Source organism: Triturus cristatus, chromosome 4_1 (assembly GCF_964204655.1).
Source record: "Triturus cristatus chromosome 4_1, aTriCri1.1, whole genome shotgun sequence".
Taxonomy (NCBI): domain Eukaryota; kingdom Metazoa; phylum Chordata; class Amphibia; order Caudata; family Salamandridae; genus Triturus; species Triturus cristatus.
In genome coordinates this window covers 675,360,811-675,379,509 of record NC_140585.1, presented here as the reverse complement: position 1 = coordinate 675,379,509, position 18,699 = coordinate 675,360,811, and the positions used below count along the sequence as shown (strand labels likewise).

General features: G+C 47.7%; 1 protein-coding gene across 2 annotated transcripts in view; it reads right to left on the bottom strand.

Moving 5' to 3' along the window:
• CTTNBP2 (cortactin binding protein 2) overlaps positions 1-18,699 on the bottom strand; it is a 636,925-nt gene that overhangs the window by 213,237 nt on the left and 404,989 nt on the right. For both annotated transcript variants that reach the window (XM_085653125.1, XM_085653124.1), the window contains exons 10-12: positions 10,801-11,076; positions 5,408-5,503; positions 4,801-4,880 (exon numbers count right to left, since the gene is read on the bottom strand). In XM_085653125.1, coding sequence (XP_085509251.1) covers positions 4,801-4,880; positions 5,408-5,503; positions 10,801-11,076 — 452 coding nt within the window. The remainder of the gene's footprint in view (positions 1-4,800; positions 4,881-5,407; positions 5,504-10,800; positions 11,077-18,699) is intronic.

The window sequence follows — 18,699 nt, the reverse complement described above, 5'->3', positions numbered from 1 at the left end:
TCCGTCCCCGGTGTCCGTCCCCGCTCCCCGGTGGCCGTCCCCGCTCCCCGGTGGCCGTCCCCGCTCCCCGGTGTCCGTCCCCGCTCCCCGGTGTCCGTCCCCGCTCCCTGGTGTCCGTCCCCGCTCCCTGAAGTCCGTCCCTGCTCCCTGAAGTCTGTCCATGCTCCCTGAAGTCTGTCCATGCTCCCTGAAGTCTGTCCATGCTCCCTGAAAGCACAGCCTTCATTGCATGCAGCGCCGTGAGGGTTTGTTGTGCAGCCCTACCCCTGCAGACCTTTTGTGGAACTCCTTCCTGCCTATGTTGCTCATCATAGGGTCTGTAGCGCAGCAGCCGAAAAAAGGGGACTTAAAAGTGGTCTATTTTGACTTCGAATTCATTTGAAATGTTCTCTGCCATTTGTTACTTCGTGCCTTCGTTACTGTTGACGCGTGACTGCGTGATGTGAATGCTGCGAGTATTAATACCTGGGATGCACTATTCGTTATTTGCCGTGTAACAGCACTTCATGTTGCCCTGATCTATGTCTGTGCAATTCACTGTGTTGCATTTAAATCCAGCTTGCAGTAATGCGGTACTGTGCCACCAATCTCCCCAGTGTCTGTCCCTGCTCCCCGGTGTCCGTGCCTGCTCCCCGGTGTCCGTGCCTGCTCCCCGGTGTCCGTGCCTGCTCCCTGTCTGTGCAATTCACTGTGTTGCATTTAAATCCAACTTGCAGAAATGCGGTGTTGTGCCACCAATCTCCCCGGTGTCTGTCCCTGCTCCCCGGTGTCTGTCCCTGATCCCCGGTGTCTGTCCCTGGGGTCTGTCCCTGCTCCCTGGTGTCTGTCGCTGCTCCCTGGTGTCTGTCCCTGGTTTTAGTTCTGGTGTTAACCGAGGCCTTTCCATTTTTACTAAAATTATATATATACTATTTTTATAAGGACATTCAACCTGCTCTCTTCACACATTGGCCTGTTATTTTGTCATTCGCATTTTATTCCGCACACTACAGTATACAACATGGATCAATGTGGGTCAGCTCGTTTTAACCATTTCAAAAATATTTTTAAAGGCCCAGGTGCTTCTCCAGCAATAACTTTTTGCAAAATCTTGAAAAATTAAATAAGCACTGAAAAGCCAAAAGGGTGCCTGACATCCCCCATGCTATTGGCTTAGCCAAAGATTGTTTATAGTTCTTACTGGTCTGGGGTGACACAGTTTAAGGCAAATACGTGGTTGTTTTTTATTGACTGACTGATTGTATTTGTAGAGCGCACTTATGCCGAGGCGTCTTGGCGCTAGGTAGCAAGATCTGGGGAAGCACCGAGGTTAGCCTTGTATGAAAAGCCTGGTTTTTATAGCGTTTCTGAAGATGGATCACGATGGCTGGAGACGGAGGGAAGCAGGGAGGGAGTTCCATAGTTTGGCCGACAGGAATGAAAAGCGTTTACCCCCCCTCTCCCCCCCCCCCCAGTTGGTCCTCTTGGTTTTGGGAGGATGGACCAGCCCAACGTCTGAAGACCATAGACAGCGTGCCGGGATGTAGCAGGGGAATAGAGATTGAACGTCTTCTGCCCAGCCTCTGTAGAGGGCTTTGTGTACAAGGCAAAGAGCCTTGAACTCTACCCGACGTCTTACCGGAAGCCAGTGAAGTAATTTGATGCTCGCAGAGGTGGGATGGTGTTTGGGAAGGCCATATAGAACTCGGGCTGCAGCGTTTTGAAGTGATTGGAGTTTGTTGAGCTGTTTTACCCCCTTGCCCAGATAGAGTGCGTTGCAATAGTCTATCCTTGATAGAATAAGGGCGCCCACTACTGTTTTCCTGAGGGAAGGCGGAATGAATGGGAGAATTTTGTAAAGAATCTTGAGTGTAAAAAAACAGGCAGAGACCACTTGATTGATTTGGGGGGCGCAGGTGAGCCCGCTATCGAAGAGAAAGCCAAGGTTTCTAGCCTTGGTGACTGGCGAGGGGCATGTGCCAGCATCAGGGGGCCACCAACATTGATTCCAGATGGAGGGTTTCTTACCGAACTCGAGGATCTCGGTTTTTTGGGTATTAAGCTTTAAAAAGTTGACCCTCATCCATGACATTACGGAGGAGAGACAGTCGCGGACCTGCTCGGCTGACATATTGTCTTTTTGCGTATTACTAAGCAGTAGAATAGAATAGTTTGTTTGATAAGGGGCTTCGCGAAAGTCTGCACATTTCTGATGAGTGTGGACATGTACAGTCCAAAAGGGACATGTGCAAGTCCAATAGCACATTGCTTTGCAGTCTGATAGAGGACTGGGCACTGTGTCTCATTCTGATGCAAGTGGCAACACTCAAGTGGCACTGCAGGATTAGGGAGTTATATCCATCGACTGAGCACATGCGTGAGAAGTATGGTAGATAGAGAACGCTGTGATATGACACCTGGCTCAGTGTATGCTGACATGTACATGTTCACCAAGAGAGATTGAGAGCAATGATGTACATGGAGCCCTGTGTAGTTACACTAGATACACTATGTTCATGTAAAATGAGACAGAGAAAAAAGGTTTTGGTCTGAAATATAAACCGGGCATGGGGACGATGGCTACAGTGAGGCAAATGGCATCCTGTGCTGCTGGACGATAGAATACATGCTTGTAAACAAACTATAGACCATGTGTTACACTGGCGAGTAATTTACACATGTAACTTTACTCTTAAACCTTTGAAATATTTTATTTCTTTTGGCTATTCACAAATTATATTGTAAAATTATTAGAAATTGTGGACTTACATGTTTCTGAGCCTAACTTACAAGTGTTAATTGCTATTAAGAACAAGCATTTTAAATGCAATTGGTCTCGAATTACTAAAAGCTTGAACTATTTGCATTGCATTGTTATTTGCAATGCCAGTAGCTCAAACTCTCAGTAATGCGAGACCTATAGCATTGCAAATGCTTGTTGTAGTTTGGCTTGAAAGCGCCCCATCACCGCACAATTATGTTAATACCACTCGAAAAGGCTGTTGGCGCTACCCACGTGATGGGATCCAAATATACATTGTACAGAATTTGTGTGCTTCTACAAAACAGTGCAGGCCCTCCACACAGCCGTGATCATTTTGTTTATTTATTCAACTGCCTGAGCTTTAACTTTCAGGTCCGTGCACACACACACACACACACACAACACTGTAATGCAGTAAAAGTGTCTTCGATAACAACATAATTTATAGTGTTTTTCTCTGACAACAGCACAGAAGAAAGGCAGTCATTAACCTACATGGATGTTTGGCTCTGGCTTCACAGTGGAATTGTCACCTGACCTTTTAACCTTAACCAATATTAGTCTACAGTTCTTTGCTTCCACACAAAGGCATATAGCCCCATTCCCATGCTATTTGCTTCTAATACTTAACATCACCATACGACATTCCTTGCTTTAAAGCCAGACCTATTAGCATTACCCATGCATGTTGATGTTAGAGGTTGAATGTATGTTTATGATGTAAATGGTTTAACTAATGCAATTGGCTAAGGATTCCTCAACTTTAAGGTCGGTGTCTTCAAAGAATCTAAGTACAAGACTGTAGAAAATTCTAGCATGCATAGCAAAAAGGTATTTTGTGTTAACTGCTTTCCAACATATCTTTCCTACTTGTACAGTGACAGACAGGCTGTTGAAATTATTTTTATACAACTTTCTATCTACCTCGGTCTTTGTGTTTGCCTTTACTTAACAAGAACGGTTTTAACAGAACATTAGTTACCGATAGATTTCATCCTTGGTGTGTGTCATTCAGTTTTCAAATAGTATTGATATGACACAGCAGGAGGTTTATTTTTTTTTAGTAATTAGGAGAAAGGTATATACTTATTTTAGCTACGGTGCTTACACTTCTCAACGTCCACATATTCATTTCCTGTCTCTTGAACTTCTATATATCCATATTTAATGTCTCTTTTACTACCAAAGACCAATATTTGAGGTATTTTGTACTACCATGCGTCCTTATTTAGTTAATGTCTCTTGGACTACCACACATCCATATTTGGTAAATGTGTCTTGTATTTGGCACTGTAAATGAGCATGGAATAAAGGAAAATAGAATGCATTCTACATTCCTGTTCTGGGATCATCCCTTTTCATGCAAGTAGGGCACATACATTGTAGTGACTGGTGACGATTGGAAAAGGATTGAATTTTTTTTTGTGTGAATTGTAGTGAAATTACGTCAATGTAAACAAGAAATATGTGTTAATCAAACTACTGGATTCGCAGTGGACCACAGCACTGAAAATTAGTGCATACATAGTGATAATGATCCATTGTGAATAAGGAAAAATCCATGCATTCTTTGGGTGGCTGAGGGACGATCTCTGGTGACTGCTGAGTATACACCAGGAAGACTAGTTATTTGGTGTTCGCATATGATGGAGCTATAGTTAAGCTAAAAAAGCGTATGGAGCAGTCAGCTACAATGGAACACAAGTACACAAAGGTCACCAGGGCGGAGCTGGTGCTCGCTGAAGATGGGTGAAAGTTGATGTACAAATAGGTATTTTCTTGTATTGCATACTATAGTCTGAAAAGATCACGAAGAGGTCAGAACATGCGAGAAATGAAAAATACAGAGGTAGTTTTATATGTACCCTCAGTAATCATGCCATTAACGACAGAATAGAAATTGCATAAAATATTAAATGGTGCGGAGTACAGGGGTGGTCAATCATTTTCTCTACATATTTATTTGATGAGTGATTTCAATACAAATCTGCATGATCACATTCACAAAACCGGCGATATCAGCACAGAAATGATATCATACTGTTATGGAAACTCACCAGCCGGAGGAAATTCTGCAGCGTTGGAAGCGGAATCATAGATGCATATGACGCATTGTGCAGGCAGCCGTCTTGTGGGCCTAAAATATACATTGCCTGTGTTAGATGTCAGTACACACAAATCTTACCCTAGAAAATGTCAGGTACTCCAAAAGGATAGCATCACCCTACAATCCGTGCAAACGTTGCTGCATTTTGCAGAGGCGCAGTCTCTGAGCCCACGCGGCTCAGCTGTAATGAGTTTCACATTCTGAACGGCTCATTTTATCTTCTCAGATTCCCGCCCTTAGCCTCAGAGATTGACATTCTGCATGACATCAGAGTGGGGGCCCTGAGCCGTGGGTGTCTCTGGAGATAATCACCACCATGGAAGATTAGTGCCACTCCATGGATCATCATGCACCGGGGCTATCATTAACTTCTTCTAAGCAAACCCACTCCGGGACTTTACTCCTTTGCTGATAATAGCAAGGAATGGTTGAAACATCAGCAGAACAAGGAAATCTCTACAATTCAGAAATGAAAGACTACACTGCCTTTTGATTCCTTCATTTACAGTACTGGGCAATCGTAGAGCAGTATTTGCGCTATCAGGAAAGAACCTTACCGAGTAGCCTAACCGTTACAGTCTCAACCTGGCCATTCTTCAAGATCTCCCAGGGAGAATTGGGAAAAATCTGGTCTGGAATCCATGATGCATTGCCTACAACAAGAAAGGCATGAGAGAAAATCAATGGAGCACTGTGATCACCGGGAGACTTTATTACATCACATTGTGGAAACTCTAGTATTTTCCTCGTTCCCCATGGACGTGTAACCACCTTCATAGGAATGCCATCCATTTGGCCTGTTCCATATATGCAATTAATCCGCCTCCCGCCCTCAGTGGGGTTGCCAAACCTTTTTCCTAAGACATGTGTGCATTTCCCAGAAACCCAAGGTCGCCTAAAAGGGTGTAGAAAAAAACACAACCATGTTCAGAGTCAATGAATATTTACTGTTCTCGAGTTATTGGGTAGAACATCAACAATATAGAGCTTTATAGTTTAGTGATACGCTGATGCACCCACCATCTTTGAAAAGAATTTTAGGGTCCATTTCACAAAGCGCCTTATATGCTGCCTTCTTATAGAGATGTGTACCTAAGTAGCAGCACGCCCTTTGTCCAAAATCCGAGCCTAAGTTACAAAGGCTCGCAATTTATTTGCATTTCGAGAAGGTATTTAAGAATATAAAAAGTTCCGCAAACCAATCAGATTTTTCTGCACTTTAAATTACATCGGGTGGGTTTTGAAAAACAAGAGTCATAAGTGGTTCATGCAGATGAGGCGCACTCCCACAGCATCACGTTATGTGATAGGAGTGTGCGAAATTCGCATATGCACAGTTACACGAAACTTCTGTTAATTTACAGAAATTTGCGAGTAATGCAAATTATTTAGTGCTATATTTTAGGACAACGTATCCTCACATCAATTTGTCGAGGCGAGAATTCAAAAACGACAAAAGCAATGCAAACAACAGCGCTCTCATTCTGTTGCTCCCGGGAATTCAAGGCAAAGGTTTACAGCGAATGGCACATTTACAGTGACTTGTTACTGCATATGGTACATAAATTCATGAAGTGGAGAAACGACGTAATTCCAGGAATGTGCATAACAAGTATGACAAGAAATAACCAAAACTGCGTGGATTACACTGCTGTAATTTAAATTTCGGCGAGGCCTACTTTCCTCACACGTAGCTGCTAAACGTACACCTAAGCGATTAAAGACTAACTAGTGCAGAAAGAAAGGTTGAGGACCAGTCTTGCAGCGGCGTTTTGGATGTTCTGTAGCTTGCGGGTGAAGTTTTGTTTATTCCGGCATAGAGTGCGTTGCCATAGTCGAGCCTGCTGGTGACCAGGGCGTGAGTGACGGTCTTTCTGTGTTCGAGGGGGATTCATTTGAAGGTCTTACGTAGGAGGCGGAGGATGTGGAAGCTGGAGGACACGACGGAGTTGATCTGGCGGTCCATTTTGAGCTCTGAGTCCAGGATGATTCACAGGTTGCGTGCATGGTCCTTGGGGTGGGCAGGCCTCTGAGGGCAGGGGCCCGCCAGGTGTCGTTCCAGGCGTTGGGGTTTGGGACCATGATGAGTACTTCTGTTTTGTTGGTGTTTAGTTGTAGGCAGCTGGAGAAGGAATATCAATCCATTTATTGATGTTTTTCTTGTTAATGTTAAAGGAAAAAATCCTGAAATAGTGATCTTAGAGTGCGCCGAGTATCCAAAACTTTCAGTAACTGTATTCATATTTCATGAAGGCAGTTTATTCTTTCCTACATAGGGAAAACTCAAAAATACACTAAGGAAGATGATTTAGACCAGTTGCATTAAGAGATATTTGGTGTGACATCTGGATCATCAATTTTGTTTCCAAGGTCAGTGTTAGAGCATTAACTCAAGTCAAGTCTCGTTCGAACTTCAGAACCTGGAATTTCAGGTAAACCCTCCGTGTACATTATGTTTTAATGAAATATTTAAAATTGATCTCCTTGTGACAGCCGCTTGGCATACTATAAATGGATGTATGACGTTACAACGCACACTTTTACAACGCATGCACTTACAACGCATTTTTTACAACGCATAATCCATTACAACGCACTACACTTACAACGCATGACACTACAACGCATTTTAAAAAACTACCATTACAACGCATACCATTACAACGCATAATATTTAATTGCATTTAAGGTAAGTATTAGATAGTATAGGGGTAAAAATTACTATTCTAACTCCAGGGGGTGCAACAGTAGGGTAAGTGTTGGATAGTATAGGGGTAAAAATTACTATTCTAACTCCAGGGGGTGCAACAGTAGGGTAAGTGTTGGATAGTATAGGGGTAAAAATTACTATTCTAACTCCAGGGGGTGCAACAGTAGGGTAAGTGTTGGATAGTATAGGGGTAAAAATTACTATTCTAACTCCAGGGGGTGCAACAGTAGGGTAAGTGTTGGATAGTGTAGTGTAATATTATGCGTTGTAATGGTAGGCGTTGTAATGGTATGCGTTGTAAAGGTATTTTTTAAAAATGCGTGGTAGTGTCATGCGTTGTAAATGTAGTGCGTTGTAATGGATTATGCGTTGTAAAAAATGCGTTGTAAGTGTAGTGCGTTGTAACAGTTGCGTTCTAAAGGTTGTTCCCCACTATAAATTAGCTCTTTATAATGTGTGGATCTTTAAGCTCAAGCCTACACAAGATGTAAGGTCTGTTGTACCCTCTACAACAGTTCAGGCATACAAATGTATATAGTTTTGCACTCATCTTAGTTGAGAGAAGACATCAATCAATTTTGGTGGCACTAATGGATATATTTACTGCTAATCCTGGAATTAATTTGTAACATTCATGTTGCTCTCCATATCTGTAGTGCTGGTTATGTTCCACACTGAAGAGTTCAGCTACACATAATATTTGTGAACATCATTGTTTATAGAGTATGGTTATTGGCTTGGTTGTATTTGGTTTCCACTGAAAACATTAAGCATGAATAACTGGCACTCAATCTGGGTATTTACTGCAAATGGTTAGTTGCAACATAACGCAGAGGAAGCACTTGCTTGCCCTTTGTTACTCCACCTTTCCTGTGTTCCCAGATCCCGGAGCACAGTGACGGAATGGCGATTGGCAGTCTCACAGCCTTTGCCACTTCTCCCAGTTCTCCATAGACCCAAGAGAGATGGGAGAACACAGGTGGTGTTGTTCCTGCGCCAACCAGTTTGTCCCTTGTCAGCACGGGTCTCTGCATACCCATACTGACAGGGGAGATAAAGCCCCATTGACCAGCAGAAACTAGTTTAAAGAAACTACTATGGGTGCTTATGACCCTCATCTTTTTGTTTTTACCTTTTCATTCTCTCTTGTCCAGTGATTGTAAGAAAGAGGAGCATCAGGACACTGTTCTAGGAACTTGACCCAATATGCATTAGTAACAAGCTGTACAGATCACCTAAAAGGACCTGAAAGTTATAACACGCCTGATTGCATGTCAGACAATGTGGGCTACCTCTGTGCTTGTTCACAAGTGGCCGAATCCAGGTGCAGGAACACCTGGCCTAATTTTGCCAGATGCAAAATGTGGCTGATAATATTGTTTAAGGATTGGGCAGGGACAGTGAGCATACTCATAGCCCGTCTCACTTCTTTGGCATAGAAAGGGCATGAATTTCTCTCCCCCCTGCAAGCTTCCCCTGGATATCCTCCCCTGTCCACTTCTCCAGCCCTGCACAGCAGTGGCATAAAGCAAATAGAAAGAGTCCCCTCTACAGAACGTGACAAGGGGCCCCTCAACTACAGAAGTACATTGTTCTTAGGCGAATGGGGGCCCCAGATGGTTTGGGGATCCTTTGAAAGGTGGGGGGGGGGGGCCAGCGCTGCAGGGGCTGCATATGTCTGTGTCACGCCTCTGCTGAACAGATTCATTTGCTCACATTTGCCACCTGCTCAGAGCATAGACTATTGTGAGGCTTTCCACCAAGCACAATTTGGTCTACATACTTAGTGCTTATTCTGTGGAGTTTAACTAATACCTGCAAGGTACTGGTGGGGTGCTATCGCACTGTAGCGGCACCAGTGCCATGCAGCATCATAATTGGGGCCTTACTGTGCGACTGTATTAACCTATTACCCTATAATCAGGTGACTATGTCCAGTGACTGCTGCATTATGAAGAACAACACATTTATACCAGCTTTTTATGTCACCGCTACATTATGATGACCAATGCATGCATATACACTTAAAACGTAGCTGTTAACAGTTAACTATATATTCCATCACTCAAGCATTTAACTAAGGTTACTAGATTTTATTCACATTGAATTTCTGATAAACTCATTGTGAATGTATCGCTTTCGAAGAGGCAAATTATACACCCCATGCTAGCTACACTATTGCTAATACATTTCAACGCATCAGAATCAAAATTCCAGGAACTTACTTAAAACTAATTGAGTTTCTTGTTTCCATTTGGATTGTTTTTAAAGGTTTGTTGATAAAGTAAACAAAATAAATATGTGTCTGGATTTATGATTAATACATGCCTTTTCCTCATGGAAGTATGAAGTTCCAGTACTATTGCTATGCAGTGTGTTTGGGTTCAATGCGTGGGGCCCGAGGTATAGGACAGCATACCACAGGGAGGAGCGCTTTACGCTGCTGTGCCGAGTGAAGTTCACTATGATGGCCATCACACTTATGGGATAAGATTTAACATGCTGCTGTATCTTCCTCGCAAGACGAAGCACATCGATACCTGAAATCAATCAAAACTAAGATACAAAACATTTAGTTGAACAATAGATGTCACTTGGCAGCTCCTGAAGAAAGGTAATATTGATATCTATAAAAGGTCTCCTTATCAGAGATACAGTAATTCCAATTCCAATGGAACGAGTTTACAGTTTAAGAGCCAGGAGACCCTGTGCAGCTCAGTTGTTTTATTTGCACTTTTATCCAGGAAATACCTGGTGAAATGAGCGTGTGGAAAAGTGCACAGACACTGATTCACGTTGTAATTTCCCATTGTAAGTCCCCATTACGACCTCGGAAACGTGGAATGCTATAGGAATGTCTCCCAGGTGAATTACCAATACCTTCATAATGGTAAGTGAGCTGTTTGTATTGGGACACATGCAAGGAGCTCCTAAATGTCTTCAGGATAGCTCTATGCTCTGAATGCTGCAAGAGAAAAGGACTGAGAATACTTATATTTGTAATTAAACTGTACCATGTACATCTTCAGGTTCATAAGGCTACTTTCATTTTAGATACTCTTGTCGTGCATTATAGCGCTATCGGCTATTAGATGTCATCTAACTGTATGGCTTTCTGTTTACTCTTAAAACAGATATCATCGGCATGCATGGTTCTCAGCTAAATTTTACAGAACTCAAAAAAAGAGTTAAGGCATCCTTGACTGTGTCCTACAAGGATGCATGGAGTGGTTATAGTACCTAGTCTGACTGAGGAGATGCTGTTGACGCCCAGCCCCATGCTGGATTCGGCTTCATCGTAGGAGAGTCGGTCTTCTGTACTCCCCCATTCATTGGACACGATTTCGTGGAAATGATTCATGATCGCCTGACACACAGCTTCAGAAAAGTCTTCCCATGTCGTTTGTTTGCGGATAGTCAAAGCACAAATCATGTTTTCACTCTCGCTGTAGTCGGTATCACAGTACATGTGGGTTTTCTCGTCCACTGAAATACTTAAATGCACTTTAAGAACATCTGCAAAAACAAAAATCATAAATTCAAGATAAATCGTTATACATTAGCTTACCATTATGCAAGAGCTGAAGATATGCATCTTAAATCGTTGCAGATGCTGCAGGATTTCAAATATTTTCTATAGTATTTAAGCAGCTAGCTATTAGGAACAAATGCATTAAATGAACAAAAATCCATCAACAATTGTAATTGACTAAAGTTAGCAGCGAGAAGGGTGGAAATGTAGATGGCAATATCAGCTCAGAATACATTTAGAGAATGTAAAGCAGGGTCTTGTGTATAAATCATTGGGGTCGCAGAGTGACAAATATATTTTATTATAATTATTCTATACCACTGGTAACTCTGAATGTATTTTGCAAATCAAACATTGCATATATTTTTATATAATTTAAAAAGCAATAAAAGACATGATTGTCACAATGCTAGTGGTAGTATTGACTTCCAAAAAGTGTGAACGTGTCAACATCGTGATTCTTTATCAGAAAGGGGGTGTTTTGAGGATTATTAGAGCCCTCCAGCCACAACATGAGCAAAAATAGACATTACTTACGGGCCTTGACACAGTGGCTTGCTGCCACTCTGCTTTTGAGTTTTCGGTTCTACATTAAAATAGAATATCATCATTCCAAATATGGCCATGTGATTGTAAACTTTGAACAGAATACATTGTTAAAGGATTGATGTTAGACCTGGCAACCTTGGCTTGGTTTTCCTCTTACCCTTGCCTTCAGACCTCCTGTTGTTCTGACTTCTTTTATTGCTAACCATAGGACTTTGTGCACTTTACCACTAATAAATAGTGCTAAAGTGCTTGTGCTCTTTCCTTAAAAACATTTAATTAGTCGTCGGTGGCTTAGATGATGATAATTGGTTGGAGGCGATAGCCTCATCTAGAGAAATATCCGTTAAGGCAGGATTTAGGTTGATCCAACTTAAGATATTGCACAGGGTTTGCTACGACTGCACTATACTCATGAAAATGGGTCGGATACAAACTGAGAACTGTCGCCGTATGTGCAATCAAAAGGGTACCGTCTTTCATATTCTTTGGGAATGCCCTGTCATACAACCCCATTGGAAGGCAGTGATAACAAAAATGAATGAGGTATGGGAGGTGTCAACAACCCCAAAGCCAAAATGGAGCCTCCTGACTATCTGGGAAGAAGTATCTATTACAGCAGTGGGGAAAATTTGGATGACGTTGGGTTTGATTGTCGCCAAACAAAATGTAGCTCGTAATTGGGGAGCAACAGTGCCACTAATAGAGGTTGCCCCGGGAAATGGGTTAAGGTTTGGGGTAAGTGGAACAACATACGCGGCGGCCTGTGCACATCCCCCCCCATCACCCCAGAAGGGCGCTAAGAGACCAGCGGGACGGACAGAATGGAAAGAGTCATTACGTTAATAATGCTGTGTCACTCAATCGAAATGTCACCTTATTTAATTGCTTAATGAGGTCTCTTGGTGCTGTATTGCATTGTTACTGTTTTGTTGTGTTGCCCTTGCTTTTCTTTTTTCCCTTTGTTTCCCCTCTATATCTTAATTTGGCGTGCCAAAGGCAAACCTGTCTGCACCCGTCCGCGGCCGGACCGCAGCCAGGGCCAGCCATGCTGCCCGTTTGCCCAGCGATGAAGTGATTCATTGGGCTAGAAACAACCTTTTATCCCTCAGAAGAAATACTTGTCTTTGCAAACAAGTTATAAACCTAGCAAACGATACACTTCCAGCTCCTGTGCAGGATGTCATTGGGTTCTACGGAACACCACAGAGCATTCAGACAACAGCGGCAAGGGTGGCTATAAGATGGAGTTGAGTAAGCACAAGGACAAGATTAGGGCATACCTACTGAATTGTAGATCTCTGGTTAAGCATGCAGAGGATTTATGGCTCTTACTGGCTGAAAATAAATGGGACGTCATGTTCTTGACAGAAATATGGCTTAAAGAGGATGCCTTATCAGCGGTTGCCGTCGCGATTCCACCTGGTTTTAAAATATGCTGCGCACACAGGAAGGGAAGAAAAAGAGGAGGGGGTAGCCATTGTTTTAAGGGACTCCTGGGACATAGCGTCCTCAGTGATGCCAAATATAGATGGGATAGAAGGACTAAACTTTTGTATTAAAATTGGCCTGTCCGGGGGCGTGGCCTGCAGCCAAGCAAGATGGCCGCAGCCTAGTTGGGCTCCGGGGGAACGATCGACTCCCCCTCTCATCCGTAACTTATCCGAGCAGCGATCCGATCCCTAAGGTCCAGAACCGTGCAGCGGACACACAGCGTTGCACCCCGGTCCAACTCCGAGGTCCCTCGGACGCCTACGACGAAATCGGCGGGGCCCGGACCTCTGCGGCCTGCCTCAGCGTGTGCGACCGGGGCCTCGAGTGACGGGGCGACCCTGGGCGAGGCGTGCCTGAACCGATCTGCACGGCGGCGGTAACGGAGACTAGACGCCTACGGCAAATACTGGCGACGGCGACACCTGAGGTGGCCGGGGCAGGAGTGAGGCGAGCGCTGGACGACCCCCATCAGCCCGTGACGAGGGGACTGCGGGGGGCGCCGGGATCCGCTGTCCATCCGGTGGGCCTGACCCGCGCTAAAGCGAGCTGCTGCCGGCCACCGGTGAGGCTCCCCCAGGCCTGCGCTGCACCGGAGACCACGATCCGGACCTGTACCGGGCCCCGCCGAGACGTGCGGCCGCCCCTGCTGATCCGTGCCGACCCCCCCTCTCGGGGACGACCTGAGACGGGGACCGCTCCCTAGGCTGCCTGGAGGGTTCGGGCCCGGCCTGGGGGGCCCCTGGTGCATCGCTTCCCCGTTGATCTGCGGGAGTGACATTTGGGAGGTATCATTAACGCCATGAGCGGGAAGGGAACCAAGGGGCACCACCAAGGCAAGCTTGCTAAGTTCGCCTACACCAAGGACTCCGAGGTGTCGGACCGCGGCGGCCCCACCGGGAAGATGGCGACGACCACCGACACGCCGAAGGTGATGCTGGAGGACATTATGATGGCCTTAACGCAGGTACAATCCACAGTGGGGTCAATTTCTACGGACGTATCCCTGCTCCGCGCAGACTTCCAGAAGATGTCCGCCAGGGTAGCGGAGGTGGAGCAGGCAACGGAGACTTTGGCGAAGGACTCCAAAGGCCTCTTACAGAGAGTGTCGCAGTTGGAGTCAGAGAACAAACGCATGGCGGCCCGGCTGGACGACCAAGAAGGGCGCTCTCGCCGCAACAACGTGCGCATTATTGGGATTCCCGAAAGTGAGGGGCACCCGGCCATGGACCTTTATGTGGAAGAACTGATTAAATCCAAGTTGCAACCCCGGGGCCTCTCGACATTCTTCTCAGTGGAGCGCGCACATAGGGTACCGGGAGGGCGTCCGAAGGTTGGGGCACCTCCGAGGCCTGTCCTGGCCCGCCTGTTTAATTTTAGAGACAGGGATGCCATTCTACAGGCGGCGCGGGTGGCACCGCCGATTCGGCTTCAAAACTCCACAGTGTCCTTCTTTCCGGACTATACGGCTGCGGTGGCGGCGCAACGGCGGAGCTTTGTGGAGGTCAAGAAGAAACTACGGGCTCGAGAACTTCCGTATGCAATGCTCTTCCCGGCGCGTCTCCGGGTGGCGGCGGAGGGCAAGACTTTCTTCTTCGACACACCGGAGGAGGCTCATGACTGGTTGGAGGGGTGGCGCCGGGCTGGTGGCGCAGGGCGCTCGAGCCGAGGGACAAGGCGTCCCGGGAGTGAGGTCGATCCTATTGGACATGAACAGCGCCTTGAAGAGGTTGAGGAGGGACCCACGGGTTGATGCGGTGGCTCGCATCCTGCCCGAACTGTAGTTCAAGACTGCCCGCTGGGAACTGATGTTGATGTAGTGTCCGCATACTGGCTGGTTTGGGACATGAACGATGGGACCTGGGGACGGGGGATGTCCTGGTCCCCCTCGGACTCCACGTTCCCTAAAAAGCGCAAGTACTGTTTGGGGTTCAAGGGACTGAGCACTCTGCTGAGTTGGGGTGGCGGGCAGTTCTGAGTCCGTGTGGCAGGGAGGCAGGGAGGGGGGTGGGGGGACGGGGTATGTTCTTTGGTTTTGTTTCTTTGTTTTGGTTATGTAGGACACGGCCTTCTGACTTACATCATACACATGTTCTGCACACGACCTGGGTCACACTATGCTCTATCCGACTATTGCTTTATCTCCTCTCCCACCCGCCGTGAAGTCGGACTTGATTACTCCAATAGCCTCTGACACTGATTTGACCCCGGTGCAACCCCTCTCTTTACTGACCTGGAATGTACGGGGTTTAGGAGACAAAATCAAATGAGGCCTGGTCCTGCATAGTATTAAACGGTGCACCCCGGCGCTGGTCTTGCTTCAGGAGACCCATCTCACCGGCACGGCTACTAAAGCGCTGGACAGATGGGGATATAAGATGGTGGTCCACTCTGAGTTTACCTCTGGGTCCCGGGGGGTTGGCATCTGGCTGCGCAAACAGTCCCAACTAATCGTGCTTGCTGTACAAGCGGACGGAGCCGGGCGGTTTGCCGCGGCTCACATACAATGGGAAGGGCATCTTTATAATGTAGTGTCGGTCTATATCCCTCCTGGGTTGCATGCCACGGCGTTCCCGGCACTTAGTGAATTTCTCCTTACCCTACCGGAGGGAGAGGTGCTGCTTGGGGGTGACTTTAATGCAGTGATGAACGATCACATTGACCGGTCCCCGCCTCGGGCGCAGGGCAGCGGCGCAACGCGACTTGCAAGCTTCGTGGCGGCGCTGGGGTTCACAGATCTTTGGCGCTGGCACCACCCGGAGACACGCTCCTATACATTCCACTCCGGGGTGCACAACAGTCTAACCCGCATTGATCACTTTCTGGGCTCCCCCGGATGCCTCCACAACGTTGAAAGTATTGACATTAGACCCAGAGGCATCTCCGACCATTCCCCGATCCTTCTGCACTACCACAGTTCCCACCTGATGCGCCGCCGCGTTTACCCGATACGCCCCAGCTACCTGCGTCTCCCGAAGATTAGTAAATCCATCACACAGGGGTCGAAACTCTACTTCCACGAGAACGCCGCTTCGGTCGACTCTCCCACAATTCTTTGGGAGGCGTACAAAACGGTGCTGCGGGGCCAGGCGATGGCTGCCATCACAGGATATAAGCGCATGCAGACGTCTGAGTTGCAGACGCTGGAGCTTGAGCTCCGGGCTGCGGAGGCTCGTCAGGCCGAAACCCCCTCCTGTGAAACCTCCCATGACCTGCGAGTGGCTCAGGTGAAGCACAGGGAGCACCTGGCAGACCGTGTCAAACAGCGACTTGAGGCCTCACGGCATACGGTCTACGATGTCGGCGATAAAACCGGCAGGCTACTGGCGTGGTTGGACAGGCGCGACAGCGGAGCCCGATGGATCGCGCAGCTGGCCACGGCCGAGGGGTCGACAACGTCAGACCCACGAGAAATAGTGCGCACCCTGGCGGGGCATTTTCGTGGTGTGTATTCCTCCAACTCCTCCATGTCGGTGGAGGTGGCGCTGACATACATTAGGGACCTACAGATGCCTAAGCTCTCCCCTGAAGCTAGGGAGTCCCTGGAGGCCGATCTTACGGTCGAGGAGCTACAGGTGGCTATTGCGGCATTACAACCTGGCAAGGCACTGGGTCCTAATGGCATCCCGATTGAGCTGTATCAACGGCTGCCCGAGATGCTGACCCCACACTTGCTGAATATGTACAAACACGGCCTGGAGATGGGGGAGCTCCCCGCGGACCAGCGAACGGCCACCATCGTGGTACTGCCGAAGCCGGGTAAGCCGGCGGACCAATGCGCCTCCTATCGCCCCATCTCCCTGCTTAATGCAGAGGCCAAGATCCTTGCGAAACTGTTGGCCCTCCGACTCACGCCACATTTGACTGACATAGTGCACCCGGACCAGTCGGGCTTTATGCCCGGGAGGAGTACCTCCCACAATCTGAGGCGCTTACATAGCGTGCTGGCCCGAGTGGACCGAATTCAGGAACCCGCTGTTATTCTCTCCCTTGATGCCCGTATGGCATTCGATATGGTGGAGTGGCCCTTTCTCTTCGCAGTACTGTCTCATCTGGGGTTTGGGCCGAAATTCTGTGCCTGGATCCGACTCCTATACACCAAGCCGCTGGCCCATGTCGCGGCCAACGGGCACATGTCGGAGTATTTCCCCCTGGGGCGAGGTACGCGACAGGGCTGCCCGCTCTCGCCGCTGCTTTTTGCCCTAGTACTCGAGCCCCTCGCGACATGGATACGGTGGGAGCCTATGATGAGAGGCCTTCGATGGTCGGCGAATTGGGAAGACCGCGTCTCCCTATACGCGGATGACATACTGCTTTACTTGGCATATCCGAGGCGATCCATCCTTACATTGCTTAATATTTGCGAGGTGTTTGGCCGGGCATCCGGCTATACGATCAACTGGTCGAAGTCGGTCCTCATGGTGCTGAGGGGCCCCCCCCCTCGACTGTCGGAGGGCTGTCAGATACAGGTGGCGAAGGGGTCATTCAAATACCTGGGGATACACGTTGCCTTGGATCAGCTGGAATTTTTCAGGCACAACTTAAGCCCTCAACTGGACCGCCTCAAGCAGGATGTGCGGCACTGGGGAACGTTGCCCTTGACCCTGGTGGGGAGAGCGGCGCTCTTTAAAATGATGGCCCTGCCGAGGTTTCTCTATGTGTTGGAAAATACTCCTTATCCGGTGCCGCCGGCCTATTTCCGAGCAGTTGCAGCGCAAGTCTCTAACTTACTCTGGGGCAACAAACCAGCACGCATTGCACAAGCGAAACTGGTCTGTGGGTGGTACGATGGGGGAATTGCTCTCCCAGATATCCAGCTGTATTATTGGGCGGCGCAGCTTAAGGTGATCAACCAGTGGCTCCATGCGCCGCAGTCGGATCCAGCGTTCAAGGCAGATAGGGATATACTGGGCGAAAGGGGTATGCTAACCCCATTGTACGATGCCCGGCTGGCCCCACAGCTGATTGGCCCTCTGCGTCAGACTGTGTCTATCTGGCATGTGGCACAGGCCAGGCTGGGGTGGCGCGGAGTCCTGACGCAGCTTACGCCTCTCTGGGACACGAAGCGACTGGGACGGCTCAGGGACAGCAAGGGCTTTGCCGCTTGGGACGCTATCGGGATCTCGGTGATAGGCGACGTGTGGCACAAAGGGGAGGTTGTTCAATTCGCTCGCTTGCAACAACAGTATGAGCTGGCTCCCTCAGAATGGTTCCGATACCTACAGATGAAACACGCCTTGACGGCACAGTTAACCCCAGGTGTGCAGGTTCCAGAGGCATCTCCGCTGGAAGACAGGTTGCTGACCGAATACATGCCTAAGCGGGCCACATCTTTCACATACCGCAAACTGATCAACAATTTGCCGGACCCTATGGGGGTCTTGCGGGAGAAATGGGCCGACGAGGTCGGCGATTTTGATGACCCAGATTGGCGGGAGGCGCTGGTGTCACCGCGCGAGGCGGGTATACCCTCACGGCTGCGTCTTGTGCAACTTCGTATTCTACATCGCTCATATTTCACCAGAAGCCTGTTGCACAGACTGGGCAGAGCACCACATCCCTTCTGCCTG